Source organism: Mytilus galloprovincialis, chromosome 2 (genome assembly GCF_965363235.1).
Source record: "Mytilus galloprovincialis chromosome 2, xbMytGall1.hap1.1, whole genome shotgun sequence".
In the NCBI taxonomy this organism is placed as follows: domain Eukaryota; kingdom Metazoa; phylum Mollusca; class Bivalvia; order Mytilida; family Mytilidae; genus Mytilus; species Mytilus galloprovincialis.
Window position 1 is genome coordinate 55,595,201 of NC_134839.1, and position 15,888 is coordinate 55,611,088.

Sequence of the window (15,888 nt, forward strand, 5' to 3'; positions counted from 1 at the left end):
TGTTATAACATTCATTGTTTAAAAATTACTTACAAATAAGCAGCTTCTAATGAGTAACTTCTTTTTACTACAGGTAGATGAAAATCTATACACAGAGGCCTACAGAAAATCTGAATACATCAAAGGTTCCAATGAAGATTTACCAACACCCTTTAGAATTGGAAGAATTACAGAAATTTATTGTAAAAAATCACCAGGATCAAAACTTCCTGACATGACAAATATAAGAATTAAAGTTTGTAAATATTACAGGTAAGGAATTTTAACAGAAGTGCCTGCATATCTGTTGAAAGAGTGACTGTTACCTCATCTCAAATCACATATATTTAGTGACTAATAAGATTTTACTATAAGATTAAAGGGATTAAGGCTAAGGTTAAATTTTATACCCCTTTAGTTCTTGTTGGTTAACAGTTTTGATTTTTGGTGATTAAAATCTTTTAGTGTGTCTTTGTTGATCTTTTTGAATGTTATTGATAAATTTTCTTATCTTGTCCAAGAAATTTATATAACTGCATTTCTTAATGCTGAAGAAGAATGATTTGGAAGTCTCAGATCAAAAGAAAGTCTAAAATTAGTATTAGCCATTTCCTAATTAAGGAATACTAATTTAGACTGGTTGGGATGGATTGATGTGCTCTTACATTATACATTTGCTTTGAACAGTCAACAGTCTTTTTGTTACAGCCAGTGGCAGATCCAGAGGGGGTTGTACGCCCCCCCCCCCCCCCCCCCCCTTTGCTTAGACTTTTTTCCTTTTTTTTTTTTGGTAAACTGATTAATCAGACAAGACTTCGAGATTTTATTTTTTATGCGACAATTCTTTACTTATAATGATATTTTTTGCTGGTATTTACTGTCAAACTTGTGTAATTCGCTATGCTGGAGTTGACCAGTTCGCCGTAAAAACGTCACTCAGTCATTTTGAAACTCAAATTACAGTAACACATGGATAGACTGAGGATGACAATCATGACATCTTCTAAGCGAAACAAGATTGAACAAGAACGTATTGACTTCTATTTCACAATTCCATGAGACAGGCAGTTATAGTCTATTACACTTTCATGATAAAAAAGTTCCACAGCAAAATTATTTAACTACGAAAACATGTGTAAACCCAAACGCCCAAGCCTATTTTAACTAGAAATAACATAGCTGAATGATGATCCCCAGTCAGTATAAGCTCTAGATAGATTTAAAGTTTAAAATATGAACCATTTGTTTGAGAAGGCAGTCTGAGATATTTGAAAGAAAAAATCTGACTGTTTTTTGCCGTTTAAAAACAAAAATTCTGGCCGTATCTGGATTGAAAACAATAATCTTGTCCACTTTTTTGCTATTTGAAACGAAAATTTTCAACAGAATTTTTTAGCATTAAATAAACATGATCAATAAAAAAACAGACATATTTTATTTTGGGGGGGGGGGGACTCATTCGTAGCCTTTGGTTAATTTGGAACCCCTCACTTCCCTTAATTTTGTTGGGTTAAACATATCAACCAAACATTTGGATAAAAATAGCTTGTTTGTCTTTCTTAAATCGTGTTGGTTGTATTGTAAATTTCATTGAATAGCCCGGCGTATATCTGGTTTACAACAAGACATCTGTGAGGTTATTCTAACTTAACATACAACAAACAAGAATTTTCCATGTCTATTTTTTACTGACCAGTCCCACATGTAATATAGCAGTACATAGCTTTGGATCCATATTATCATTTTATGATAGAAATTAATAGGGAGAATACAGCATCAAAAATGTCCAACCTGTACACTTTATGGCAATTATAAAATATACATGCCCAAATTAGGAACTGTTTAAAATGTGCATTTTACACTTTTATGTTTTTTAGCCCCAAAAAGGTCCCAAAAATTTTTCGCATCTCTCATCTCGCTGATCTTTTAAATTTTTCACCCTAAAATCCTGTATCTGCCCCTGACAGTCCTTGAAGACAAAAGAAAGTATACATACCAGAATGAGGTCTGACAACATAAAAACACCCAAAAAATCCACTGAAGAAAATATTGACTGTAAATACATTTATACTAGTACTGTAAACCAACTTTATTTGGCAGATCATTTTTTTTCCAATGTGGACTTTGCTAGACAAATATTGTTGTGATTTTGGAGTTGGTTTTATTGTCTCGCCTTGACTGAGTCAAAAAGCGAGACATAGGTATGCTGTTGTCGGCGACAGCGTCAACAATGTATTAGTTTGTGACTAGGTCTAGTTTATGGTGAACCACAAGTGGTAGATCAATTATATTTGGTATGCAATTGTATAAGCATTGGTACATCTCATTTCCATGGAGATTATGTGGCCCTGTCCCCTTAGTCATAGTCTATTGACCTTGAAACTTTTGCTTATTTTACATGTATTAGTTTGTGATTAGGTCAGTTTATAGGGAACCACAAATGGTAGGTCAATGATATTTGGTATGCAGTTGTATAAGCATTGACATATCTCATTTCCATGGATATTATTTGGCTCCACCCCTTTAGTCATGGTCTATTGACTTTGAAAAAAATTTCTAAGTTATCATGTATTAGTTTTTGATTAGGTCAGCTCAAGGGGAACCATTAGTAGTAGGCCAATTTTAATTGGTATGCAGTTGTATAAGCATTGGCACATCTCATTTCCATGAAGAATATTTGGCCTCGCCCCTGAGTCATGGTCTAATGACTTTGGAACTTATCTTAGTTTACATGTATTAGTTTGTGATTAGATCAGTTTAAGATGAACTGCTATTAATGTTAAGTCAATGATATTTGGTATTTGCATTTGCAAGTATCGTTTCCATGGAGATTATATAGTCTCACCCCCTCTTCATGGTTCATTGATTTTGAAACTTTTACATACTTTACAAGTTAATGTTTGTATTTAGGTTTGGGAATGACGTATAAGTCAATGGTATTTGGTATGCATTTGTATTAACACTGGCGCATCTCAAGTACATGGAGATTGTTAAGCCATGTAACTCAGTCATGGTTCATTGACTTTGAATATTTGCATAACTTGTGTAAGATGATAAAGTATTGCTATTTTGATTTCAACATTTGCATAATCAAAATTACAAAAAGGCGAAACATATCTCTGTGATAACATTAGTTGCTAGGACGTCTAAGCTATTCAATTCAATGTTGCTTTTTTATTACAGACCAGAAGATACGCACAAAGGAGTTACTTCTACATATCACTGCGATCTCAATATGTTGTATTGGTCTGAAGAAGGTAATAATTGTAGAAATAAGCATTAAGAAATACAATATTTGATATTCTATAGACTACAATCAGACATTTAGAGAGGAACAGTCTTGAAAAATTAGGACATGTTAAAATTGTTGTTATTTTACAGGCAACTTTATTTACTTACTCCAATCTGAAATCTGAATAAAAATCGAATGGTTTTATTTGACATACGTCCTTCACTTGTTTATGTGACATTTTATTTAAATATCTAACTTTTGTAATAACCAAGATACATCATGGAATGTATTTAATATCAACATTATTTAACTTCCTAATAAAAATTGATATCTGGCAGATGAAATGAGCATTTTTGAAAGGTAGAAGATCAATTCTAATGCAACAATGTTTGTAACGTTCATTTTGATTGGATAATGTCATTTATTTACATGGCATCAATTGACAGTTGATGTTATGGGACGTACGCGCAAGCACAAACGGCATATGACAAATTATAAATACATGTTTTAACGTTGTTTTCTGTCAGTTTCATTAGAAAGGAGATAACACTATTGTATTTAAAGCTCCGACGGCATCAATTGGGGATTTGATGGTCGCAAATACCCGTTTACTGTCTGCGCTAATGTGTCACCAGTAAACTTAATTTGCGACCATAAGTAACATATACCAAAAAAAATCAAAGAAATAGGGAGATTTTTTTTTTTCATTTACAGGACATATTATGGTATACTGTTTGTCGTCAACATGTCGGACAACAACTGAAATATGCTTTAACCAATTTCATTAAACTTTGTGTCTGCTCTACAACTCTTTCATTATTGAATCTTAAAATTTTATTTCTGAATTGTATTTTTGACATCGATCCTTTGTTGTAACATTACATAAAATATATTCTAATTTCACAAACACATGTAAGATATTAAAAGATTTTTGCTTCATTTGATGTATTATAAAGTAATGCTTATTCTTTTTATACCCCATGCAACGAAGTTGCGGAGGGTATAATGTTTTTGACCCATCCGTCAGTCCCTCCGTCCGTCCGTCAGTCCTGTTTCTTGTCATCGCAACTCCTCTCAAACCACACAACAGAATTTCGCGAAACCTTTTCAGATAATAAGGACATACTATGTAGTTGTGCATATCGACGGGAAATTGGGATTCAATTTTTTTCTAGGAGTTACGCCCCTTTGAACTTATTTACTTTAATGTATTACTGCAACCGTTTGTCATCGCAACTCCTCTCAAACCACACAACAGAATTTCACGAAACCTTTTCAGATGATAAGGACATACTATGTAGTTGTGCATATCAACGGGAAATTGCGATTCAATTTTTTTTCTAGGAGTTACGCCCCTTTGAACTTATTTACTTTAATGTACTACTGCAACAGTTTGTCATCGCAACTCCTCTCAAACCACACAACAGAATTTCACGAAACCTTTTTAGATAATAAGGACATACTATGTAGTTGTGCATATCGACAGGAAATTGCGATTCAATTTTTTTTCTAGGAGTTACGCCCCTTTGAACTTATTTACTTTAATGTATTACTGCAACCGTTTGTCATCGCAACTCCTCTCAAATCACACAACAGAATTTCACGAAACCTTTTCAGATAATAAGGACATACTATGTAGTTATGCATATCTACGGGAAATTGCGATTCAATTTTTTTTCTAGGAGTTATGCCCCTTTGAACTTATTTACTTTAATGTACTACTGCAACAGTTTGTCATCGCAACTCCTCTCAAACCACACTACAGAATTTCATGAAACTTTGTAGATAATAAGGACATACTATGTAGATGTGCATATCAACAGGAAATTACGGTTCAATTTTTTTTCTAGGCGTTATGCCCCTTTGAACTTATTTGCCTCAATGTACTTCTGCAACAGTTTGTCATCTCAACTCCTCTGAAAATACACAACAGAATTTCATGAAATTTTGTAGATAATAAGGACATACTATGTATATTGACAGGAAATTATTATTCAATATTTTTTCTTATACAATTTTTTTTTCTTATACTTATTTAATTTCTCCAATGACAATGTGGGGACGTGGGGTATGTGAGCGTGCTCACTAAGGTTCTTTAATTAATTGCTTTTTTTTTCTGATTTTACAGAAGCCACAGTAGACTTCAGTCTGGTGAAAGGAAAGTGTCAAGTGCTTTACAGTGACAATTTACAGGATCTTCAGGCTTATTTCCTTAGTGGTCCCAATAAATTTTACTTCTCAGAGGTGAGGTGGCTTACAATTAGAACAATTATTGTAAATTCAGAAATTATTGCAACGATTTTATTATTACGAAAAATGCGACAGGATAATAATAGCAATAATTTAATTTAAACAGGATTTTTCTCAATATGGTAAAAATTTAAACCACATTTTATTCTCTAATAACAAAATCACAATAATAAATGCATGCAATAGTTTCTGAATTAACAGTAGTATATTATTGTCTGCTATACAACTACAGTTGAATCTAGATTAGTTGAAGGAACCAAACAGAACTGTTTGGCTTATCCTAGGATGAAGTCATCTGAGGTCATGAGCTGGATGCTTGTAAAAATATATTTTACAATTTCATAATTGCAACTTGTATTGTCAACCTGGTATACGAAAGCTGAAATCAAGTTTTGTAATCCATTTATACATGAAGTATTTAAAAATGATAATTTCAAATACAGAGAAAGAACAAACTAATTTGTATGTATATTTTGTACATTTTGGATTTGATGTTTATAATTATTAGTTAATGTACCTCATGGAAGTAGTAAGTGAAAAGAAACAAATCATTACAGACTAATTTTATCAGCATTCTATAAAAATTCTGTTTTTTCATTATCCGATTTAAAAAAAAAAAAAAAACACATGTCACTTCTTTCTGTTCTAATAGTTATAACATCAACAAAAGAAATTGTTGAAATATAATTTAAAAAATAAGATATACTTAAAATTTCCAATTCTTAAATTTGTATATATATATATACTAAATGATAAACAAAATTATGAAAATATTGCAGGCATATGACAGTGAAAATAAAACATTTGAAGAACCTCCACATAAAGCAAGGTTACTTGGAAGCAAGGGAAAGGTATATACAGATTATATAGGGTTGATATTATGATGTTGATTTTGATGTTAATAGAAATAATTAATCACCTCTATACTATTTTGACTAATATAAAGTTAAATGACTTTCAACAAAAGTAGATTGATTTAATACGTGAGGATTATCATTTTCAAACTTTAGAAGACATTAGCATCATCCTGTAATTCATATCAATTATTTCCAATGCAATACTTGAGTCATTGAAATCCTTCATGTCAAGTATTGTCTTTTAATATGAGAAAGTTCATTTATAAATACAGGAAATCAATATGTTAGTTTTGTTAACATTAAAATGTGTTTTTACCAAAAGAAAATTTGACATTTTAGGGTAAGGGAAAAGGTAAAGGAAAGGGGAAGGGGAAAGGCAAATCATCTGCCCCCTCTGAAGATGTGGAGGAAACAAAGATACAATGGAAACCACTCAGATGTTTGGATGTGTTTGCTGGTTGTGGAGGTAATTTTCAATGTTAAATAGTGTTCTTTATATCCATGTAAAAGAGGGGTGAAAGATACGAGAGGGACAGTCAAACTCATAAATCGAAAATAAACTGACAACGCCATGGCTAAAAAAGAAAAAAGACAAACAGACAAATAATAGTACACAAGATACAACATGAAAACTAAAGACTTAGCAACACAAACCACACCAAAAACTAGGGGTGACCTTAGGTGCTCAGGAAGGATAAGCAGATCCTGCTCCACATGTGGGCGTATGACATTTGCGCCAATTTTTTAAATTTTCATTCTTTCATTTGCGCCGATATTAAAATGCACACTGAAACGAGCCGAGGAGTCAATTCTATAATCGTTGACGGCCATACACATAAGTACGTAAGCCAGACTAAGAAATGATGACTTTGTTATTGACAGTTACGATAATTATAGAAGAGTTGAAATCACAAGAAAGGAATATATAAGATGTGTTGCCTATACTAAGTACATACTTGACAAGAACAGATTTATGATTTTAATGTACTCCGTTTTTATGGATATGAATGCAGTAAAAAGATTTTCAATTTGTCATATTAGTATTAAATGAGTGCTTTTTATCTTAGGTTTTTACTTATTTATTTTAAAGTATGTGAATAAAGTGTACAACTGGCTAACGGAAGAGGTCTATAATGAGAAATAAAAACTAGCATGACTTGGATGGAGAGTTGTCTCATTTGCACTCATACCACACCTTCTTATATCTTTTCACCTGTAATTTACCTGTAAAAAAATTGGCGCAAATGCAAAAGGCCGCCACATGTGGCACTCATCGTGTTGCTCCTGTTATTACAAACCCGTTAATTGGTTTAAGAGTCTAATTAAACTGTGTGAGTTTTAGGGACACATGTATACTGGTAATCTCTTGTCAATCTCTCCACAATTGTCATACGTTCAACAGCCATAGATATTGAAATTTAACCTTACAAAAAGGTAGAACACTGCATCTGGCAAAATCAAATTATGTATAAATTTTGCAATTGGCTGAAAAAAAGAACATTTCAAGGGTTATTTTTGAAAGTGCTTTCTAGGGGTAATTGCCCTGTGAATTACTGCAAAATTTAAAAAAAAAAAAAAAAAAGAAATCTGAAAATAAATTCTGCATCCTGAACCTTGATACAGACAATATTATTGATTACACAAACTCCATAATCACAACTTCAGTTTGCCTCAACCAAAAGTCATGAAACTTTTTAACAATGTTTATTACCACAAAACTCTGATTAAGATCGATTTTGGATGGTTTCACTTGTGAAGTTCTTCAGGTATGTCCCTTTATAGAGATTCATTCAAAAGGGAGCATCATCTGTATCCCATGGACACATTCTCCATTCATTTTATAATTCTTTAAAACTTCTGATTTGGATATTAAAATAAGTAAGAAGAATACCGTAATCTCTTTTAGGTCTGTCAGAAGGATTTCATCAAGCTGGCATAGCTGATTCTAAATGGGCTATAGAAAAAGAGGAACCTGCAGCACAGGCTTTCAGATTGAACAACCCAGGATGTACAGTGTTCACAGACGACTGTAATGAGCTGTTGAGACTTGTCATGCAGGTAAGAACATGAACAACCCAGGATGTAAAGTGTTCACAGATGATAGTAATGAACTTTTGAGACTTGTTATGCAGGTAAGAAAATGAACATTCTTTATGAACAACCCAGGAAGTACAGTGTTTACAGACGATTGTTATGTGCTATTGTGACTTGTCATGCAGGTAAGAACATGAACATTCTGTATGAACAACCCCGGATGTACAGTGTTTACAGACGATTTTAATGAGGTGTTGAGACTTGTTATGCATGTAAGAACATTAACATGCTGTTTCAACAACCTAGGATGTAGTGTTCACAGACAATTGTAATGAGCAATGAGACTTGTCATGTAGGTAAGACCATGAACAACCCAGGATGTACAGTGTTCACAGACCATTGTAATGAAGTATTGAACTTGTCATGCAGGTAAGAACAAGTACGTTCTGTAGGAACAACTCAGGATGTACAGTGTTCACAAATGATTGTTTTGTACTATTGCGACTTGTCATGCAGGTAAGAACATGAACATTCTGTATGAACAACCCCGGATGTACAGTGTTTACAGACAATTGTAATGAGGTGTTGAGACTTGTTATGCATGTAAGAACATTAACATTCTGTTTGAACAACCTAGGATGTAGTGTTCACAGACAATTGTAATGAGCAATGAGACTTGTCATATAGGTAAGACCATGACCAACCCAGGATGTACAGTGTTCACAGACCATTGTAATGAAGTATTGAACTTGTCATGCAGGTAAGAACAAGTACGTTCTGTAGAAACAACTCAGGATGTACAGTGTTCACAGATGATTTGTATGAGCTATTGAGACTTGTCATGCAGTTAAAAACATGAACATTCTAGATGTAGTGTTCACAGAGGACTAATGAGCTATTGAGACTTGTCATGCAGGTAAGAACATGAACATTCTGTATGAACAAATTCTGTATGAACAAACGAGGATGTACAGTCTTCACAGATGATTGTAATGAGCTATTAAGACTTGTGATGCAGGTAAGATCATGAACATTCACTATGAACAACCCATGATGTACAGTGTTCACAGATGATTGTAATGAGGTATTGAGACTTGTCATGCAGGAAACAACGAACATTCTGTATGAACAACCGGGATGTACAGTGTTCACAGATGATTGTAATGAACTATGGAGACTTGGCATTCAGGTAAGATTATGAATATTCACTCACTCCCTATTACCAATCCTTGATGCAGCATGACTAAAAATTAAAGTTCTAGGATCTACTCACCTAGACCTTTGAAAGATACTACTAAAATAAGAATCTACAGTTTGGACTGTAATCTAGATGTTCACAGATGGAGCTTACATAATGATGTGACTTATTTTGTTTGTATAGACAGTAAATTTAGTATTTATAAAATAAATACAGCTCAATGGAGCATTACATGGAAAAAATGTTTGGATAATAATTCACTAATAAACTTCTATCTATTGAGACTGTAACTGCTTGTAGGGCAAGAGTTAAGAACAAGTTATATAAATAAACGAAGATTTGGTATGAGTGGCAATGAGACAACTCTCCTATCAAGTCACAATTGGTTAAAATAAACCATTATAGTTCAAAGTACGGTCTTTAACATGGAGCCTTGGCTCACACCAAACAGCAAGCTATAAAGAGCCCCAAAAGTGACTAGTAATGAAAAACACTTATGAACCACATCAACAAACGACAACTACTAAACATCAGTTTCCTGACTTAGGACAGGTGAAACTCAATCATAAGACATATTAACACTAGTGAACATACACTGAACGAATAAATTTGATCATTGATACAATGTAAATACAAAATAAATAGAATAAGGTTTGAATATATAATATGCCTTTTCTTTGATTGACAACATCATAACCTAAAAGTTGATTATTAACATTTATTTATAAGGGTGATACTACAAACAGAATGGGACAGAAGCTGCCACAGAAAGGAGAAGTAGAATTATTGTGTGGTGGACCACCATGTCAGGGATTCAGTGGCATGAACAGATTTAACTCCAGAGAATATTCTATGTTTAAGGTATTATAAAATGATAGATAGATGTAGGATGTACCTTAAAGATCATTGAGGCAGCAGCCCTACAACTTAAAAAGATAAAACAATGTCTCAAGGTCAGCTAAAAAAAAAAGAGGCGAAAGATACCAGAGGGACATTCAAACTCATAGATCGAAAATAAACTTACAACATAAATGTCTTTATGAATACACAAATGTCTTGCATGGATAAATGTTTGGGCACATCAGAAATATCCTGTATATCATGCTCTGTTATTTATTATAAATCAATAATTTCTAGTACTTTTGATAACTCAAGTTTGACATTAGATCTTTAAAAAGGTTTTACACTATATTTTTCGTCTTGTTACTACAATCTTCTGTTTTGGTTTTCACATTTTTTAGATATTTCATCTCAGAGTTATGGAACTATACTTCTTTATTAATTTGAAAGCATGTATCATAATAAGTTATTTATTGATCCTCACAATATTTTCATGCATATATTCATCTGTGCTGAAAACTCCCGTCTGTTTTGTAATATATACCTGAATTTTTTTATGGTAGGACAACTAAGGGACAAGTATTATACACCCAGGGAACCACTGCTCATTTCCCTCCAAGAACAGTTCATTCAATACTATTACTTTCTCTGTTTCATAATGAAATATTTTGTTAAATATTTTTCAGAATTCATTAATTTCATCGTATTTGAGTTACTGTGATTATTATCGACCAAAATTTTTCTTGCTGGAAAATGTGAGGAATTTTGTTTCATTCAAAAGAAGTATGGTATTGAAATTGGCTCTACAGTGTTTGATAAGAATGGGATATCAATGTACGTTTGGAGTGCTACAGGCAGGCAGTTATGGAGTTGCCCAAACAAGGAGGAGGTAGGTTTTGATCCTTTTAATTTGATGATGAAATTTTCTGGATTTATCCCAGGTTATGAACCAATAAGATCAAGATTTTAATATTGAAAATTCAGAAATTATTGTGATGTTTTTATTATTGGGATAAATGCAAGGGGGTTACAATCGCAATAATTTAAATTAAACTCTCACTTTGAAATCTTTTATATCATTTAAACATGATTTTTCTCTATATCACAAACATTTTTAATTTATTTTAGTCTAAAATTACAAAATTGCAATAATAAATGCATGCAAGAATTATACAGTATTGATAATGTGTACCTTATTTTCAGATTGGCTACAACTTATGTAACTTATGTAACATTTGTACTGTCTTAAGTTGAATCTTAAGACTTGTCATTGGAGTTGAAGGATAAGGAACTACAACTGCATCATTTCCATTTGGAATCTTTTTATGAACACAACTTGAAAATTCAGCAGTGAAACAAAAATAACCTCCAATTTTTATGTAGTTGCGTATGGTTAGAAATGCTTGATACACTCAGCTACGTTGAAACAGTGTATGACCTAATTATACATTACATTTTGATGTGCTTACAGGTAATAAAGTCTTAAATAAGAATTAACTTTTAATATTTTATTTACAGGGCTATAATTTTGGCAGCTGCACCTGGTGAAAAGTTACCATTTTACCCAGAACCAGAACATGTGTTCTCCCCAAGAGCCATGCAGTTATCTGTTCAGGTGGACGAGAAAAGGGTAAGCTAAAGCTATAGCCATATGGAGTAATTTTCTCTATGAAAATATTTTCAAAAATACAGAACGAAAGCAGTTGCATTAATTACCTATCCTCAGACAGAATGTTCAAAGCTTTTTCCAGTAACAACATTGGAAAAGATATAAAGCTATAGTACTTTGCATTCTTATGTTATCAATAAAAGCTAGTATGATGCACACTAAATAGTACAGATAAATCAGGATTTAGTTCTTTACTTTGTACAAAAATATTGCCCTTCGAAAAAATTGGATTTGTAGTAAAATTCATGTTTTGATCTATAAAAACCTTTCAAAAATTCAAAAGAACGATAAAGAGAATCCAGACTGTTTACCATGTAAATTTTGAGATATCTACTATAAAACATTATTTCCACTTGATCTACTTTTTGCAGTTTATGTCTAACATAACAAGAATGGTATCAGCACCATTTAAGACCATAACCATTCGAGACACAATGTCTGATTTACCTGATATAAGGAATGGCGCCAAGGCAGAAGAGATATCTTACCAAGGAGATCCACAGTCACATTTCCAAAAACTGGTTAGTATCAAAATGTTTTGTATTTATAAAAGTCTAGAATTTGTTTGTTTGTAAACCTAAAGAATTTTGTGAAATGTTCCAACAGGGATTTCTTTAATATTGTTGTTGTTTTTTAAAAAGGATGATTGGATATTTTCAGTGATTCAAAATTTGTGTTCAGGATTTCTGTAATTGAAAATAATATAATTATATAAGGAATTGTTGATTTGGCCACTGAAAATGTTAGATTAAAAAAAATAGTATACTGTTGTCATACACAAACCCACCAAAATATGGCTTGATCAAGAAAAAAAGTAAATGTTTATAAACACATTATGTCTAACAGATACTGTAGAAACATCAATATTTGTGAGGTTAAAATTTCGTGGTTTTGTCTCCTGGTCTCTAAATAAGATTTCATAGGGACTTAATTTCGTGATTTCCATTAAATGGAAGTGATATAATATGTGGGTTAAATTTTCAATGGGGTTTTAATTAAGTGAATATATTCTTTCCACGAAATAAATGAAATTAAATCCTCAATGTAAATTTATGCTTTTACAGTAACTAGTGTTTAAGTTGTCCAAGTGTAACTATTTTATATTATGGTGTATCATTACAATATTATAATTCCAGATAAGAGGTAGACAACACCAGCCAATACTCCGAGATCATATCTGTAAGGATATGAATGCATTAGTTCATGCTAGGATGCAGCATATACCTTTAGCTCCAGGATCAGACTGGAGATCTCTTCCTAATATTGAGGTCAGACTATCTGATGGCACCAAGTCAAAGAAATTGTAAGTCTTTTTGAGGTTTGAAAACTTAATAATGTTTTTGCATGTAGAATATATATAAGGCTTGTTGCAATCCAACTTGCATACTGATTTCTATTAGAGTATGTATTTCTATTGCGGTACACATTATTTGCCCATTATCCTTGACTTATTAATTTATTGCTAATCTACTTCTTGTCTTGAATGTCCATGCAATAATGTACATTAAACATTAAGAAATAGATCAAGAAGAATATTTTAGTGAATAATTAATCAACTATCATTAACTTTAATGCCATCGATATTGAAAGAATTCTTTCATTTTAAATGAAAATTCTTAGAATAGCTGACAGTCATTTTTCAAAAACTCACCATTAGAAGTGATATTCTTCTGACTTCATATGTATATATATATTTATGATGTAAAGCTGAATTTAAAAGGCTGCTATGGATAGAATAGATCTGGGTATGATATGTCTAGTTGCAAGTGTTGGTTTGAACATTTCAGCTTAGTTTTTGGCCTCTTATTTGATGTTATTAATTTCTCATTAAGAATTTTTATACAATACCTACAATAATTAATAAAGATTTATTTTATATAAACAGCATCTAATTCATATATGATATTTAACAGGCAATATACACATCATGACAAGAGAAATGGAAAAGCATCTAACGGAAGCTTGAGAGGAGTGTGTTCCTGTGCTGAGGGGAAACAGTGTGATCCTATGGACAGACAATTCAATACTGTTGTCCCCTGGTGTTTACCTCACACAGGAAACAGACATAATCACTGGGCTGGGCTGTACGGCAGGCTGGAATGGGATGGATTCTTCAGCACAACTGTAACCAATCCAGAACCTATGGGAAAACAGGTTATTTATTTTTATATATTTTATGCTGAATTTGGGAATTAATTTAAATATTGCATTTGTCCTCATGAACAAGTGACCAATACAGAGATGTTTCCACCTTATCCTTTTTCAGAGTTTTTGTCTAGGATACTAGACAACTTACCTCTGTATAAAAAATTTCATTTCATTAATTTGGCCACTCTGTGAATATAACTCAGATCAATGCAACAAATGGTTCTTAAAAAATGATATGATGTTTTCCTTCGGCAAAAGTTCAAGTTTGTTGGAGACCATTTTTACCTTTTCTGTTACAAAATTATGGGTCTTAATTAATAAATGGCATTATATGTGGTTTCTGTGTGATAAGTTGAGAAGGCTTGATCCAATCCATATTTTCATATCTTGTTTTTCTTGATAAAATAGCAGTCAAAGTTTGATATTGACAATTTTCATTTTTTCCATTCAGTTGTAATGGTCTTTGATTTAAAAATTGAACCTTTAATTTGATACTGCATGATCACTTGGAAGTGCTTGTTCCATTGCATAACAGAATAAATGTCAAGAGAGGTTTTGATAATTTTCACTTACACCTGACTAGATTTCTTAAACAATGAGACTAAAATATGTAAATAATGTTTTTTATTAACTTGTATTTTGACAGCTTTTTGTTAGGTATTGAAACACTATTGCCCAGCGTAAATGTTTGCTTAATGTGACTGTCAGTTAGATTTACTTGTAACCAAGTTCTTATTTGGTATGGTAGTTTTGGGATCATACTCTGCAATAGCTCTTGATTGAATTTAAATGAAATTGAGAGCTGGATAGAAAAGTGAATAACTCCTGTATGGATTCTGATGTATCTGTTTGAGCAATCCTGATGTCTTTGTTTTAAATTTCATTGTGATAACTTAAACCTTAAACATAAAAACAAAAATGACATATGATATATGTATAACATATATTTTGTCATATTTACATGTCATTTTAATATAGAACAAGTAATATAATAGCACTAGATTTGAAACTTAACAATTTATACTGTATTCTTATAGTCATAGATCAACACTTTGTTGTGTACAGCTAAATATCTTCTCCATCAGTCTTTGTCCAGCCTTGTGGTGGCTGTATCTCTGTGCTGAAGGTAACAACTTTGAAACCGTCTCGGATAATATTAATTTTTTAACAAAATCCCAACATGCTTTTTCAAGATCATCCAAACCAAATTGTGAGGCACCACAAAAGTCCAGCTAGACATGAACAATTGATATCTACAGAACCACTGTGTATGAACTGTATAATCTTTCTAAAGTCCTCTGGTTCATACTTCTTCACAACTATTGTAACTTTATTTGATTTCACAGCATTTTTCTTTTTATGCCCCACCTACGATAGTAGAGGGGCATTATGTTTTCTGGTCTGTGCGTCCGTTCGTCCGTCTGTTCGTCCGTTCGTCCGTCTGTCCCATGTCAGGTTAAAGTTTTTGGTCGAGGTAGTTTTTGATGAAGTTGAAGTCCAATCAACTTGAAACTTAGTACACATGTTCCTTATGATATGATCTTTCTAATTTAAATGCCAAATTAGAGTTTTGACCCCAATTTTACGGTTCACTGATAGAAAATGATAGTGCAAATTTCAGGTTAAAGTTTTTGGCTTCAGGTTAAAGTTTTTGGTCAAGGTAGTTTTTGATGAAGTTGAA

At 32.4% G+C, this 15,888-nt stretch overlaps 1 protein-coding gene across 1 annotated transcript in view; it reads left to right on the top strand.

The window, feature by feature from the left end:
• LOC143063885 (DNA (cytosine-5)-methyltransferase 1-like) overlaps window positions 1–15,888 on the top strand; it is a 52,186-nt gene that overhangs the window by 22,262 nt on the left and 14,036 nt on the right. The window contains exons 25-36 of the mRNA XM_076236313.1: window positions 74–252; window positions 3,163–3,236; window positions 5,340–5,455; window positions 6,241–6,312; window positions 6,658–6,784; window positions 8,225–8,376; window positions 10,280–10,411; window positions 11,077–11,279; window positions 11,909–12,020; window positions 12,431–12,580; window positions 13,196–13,362; window positions 13,973–14,213. Coding sequence (XP_076092428.1) covers window positions 74–252; window positions 3,163–3,236; window positions 5,340–5,455; window positions 6,241–6,312; window positions 6,658–6,784; window positions 8,225–8,376; window positions 10,280–10,411; window positions 11,077–11,279; window positions 11,909–12,020; window positions 12,431–12,580; window positions 13,196–13,362; window positions 13,973–14,213 — 1,725 coding nt within the window. The remainder of the gene's footprint in view (window positions 1–73; window positions 253–3,162; window positions 3,237–5,339; window positions 5,456–6,240; window positions 6,313–6,657; window positions 6,785–8,224; window positions 8,377–10,279; window positions 10,412–11,076; window positions 11,280–11,908; window positions 12,021–12,430; window positions 12,581–13,195; window positions 13,363–13,972; window positions 14,214–15,888) is intronic.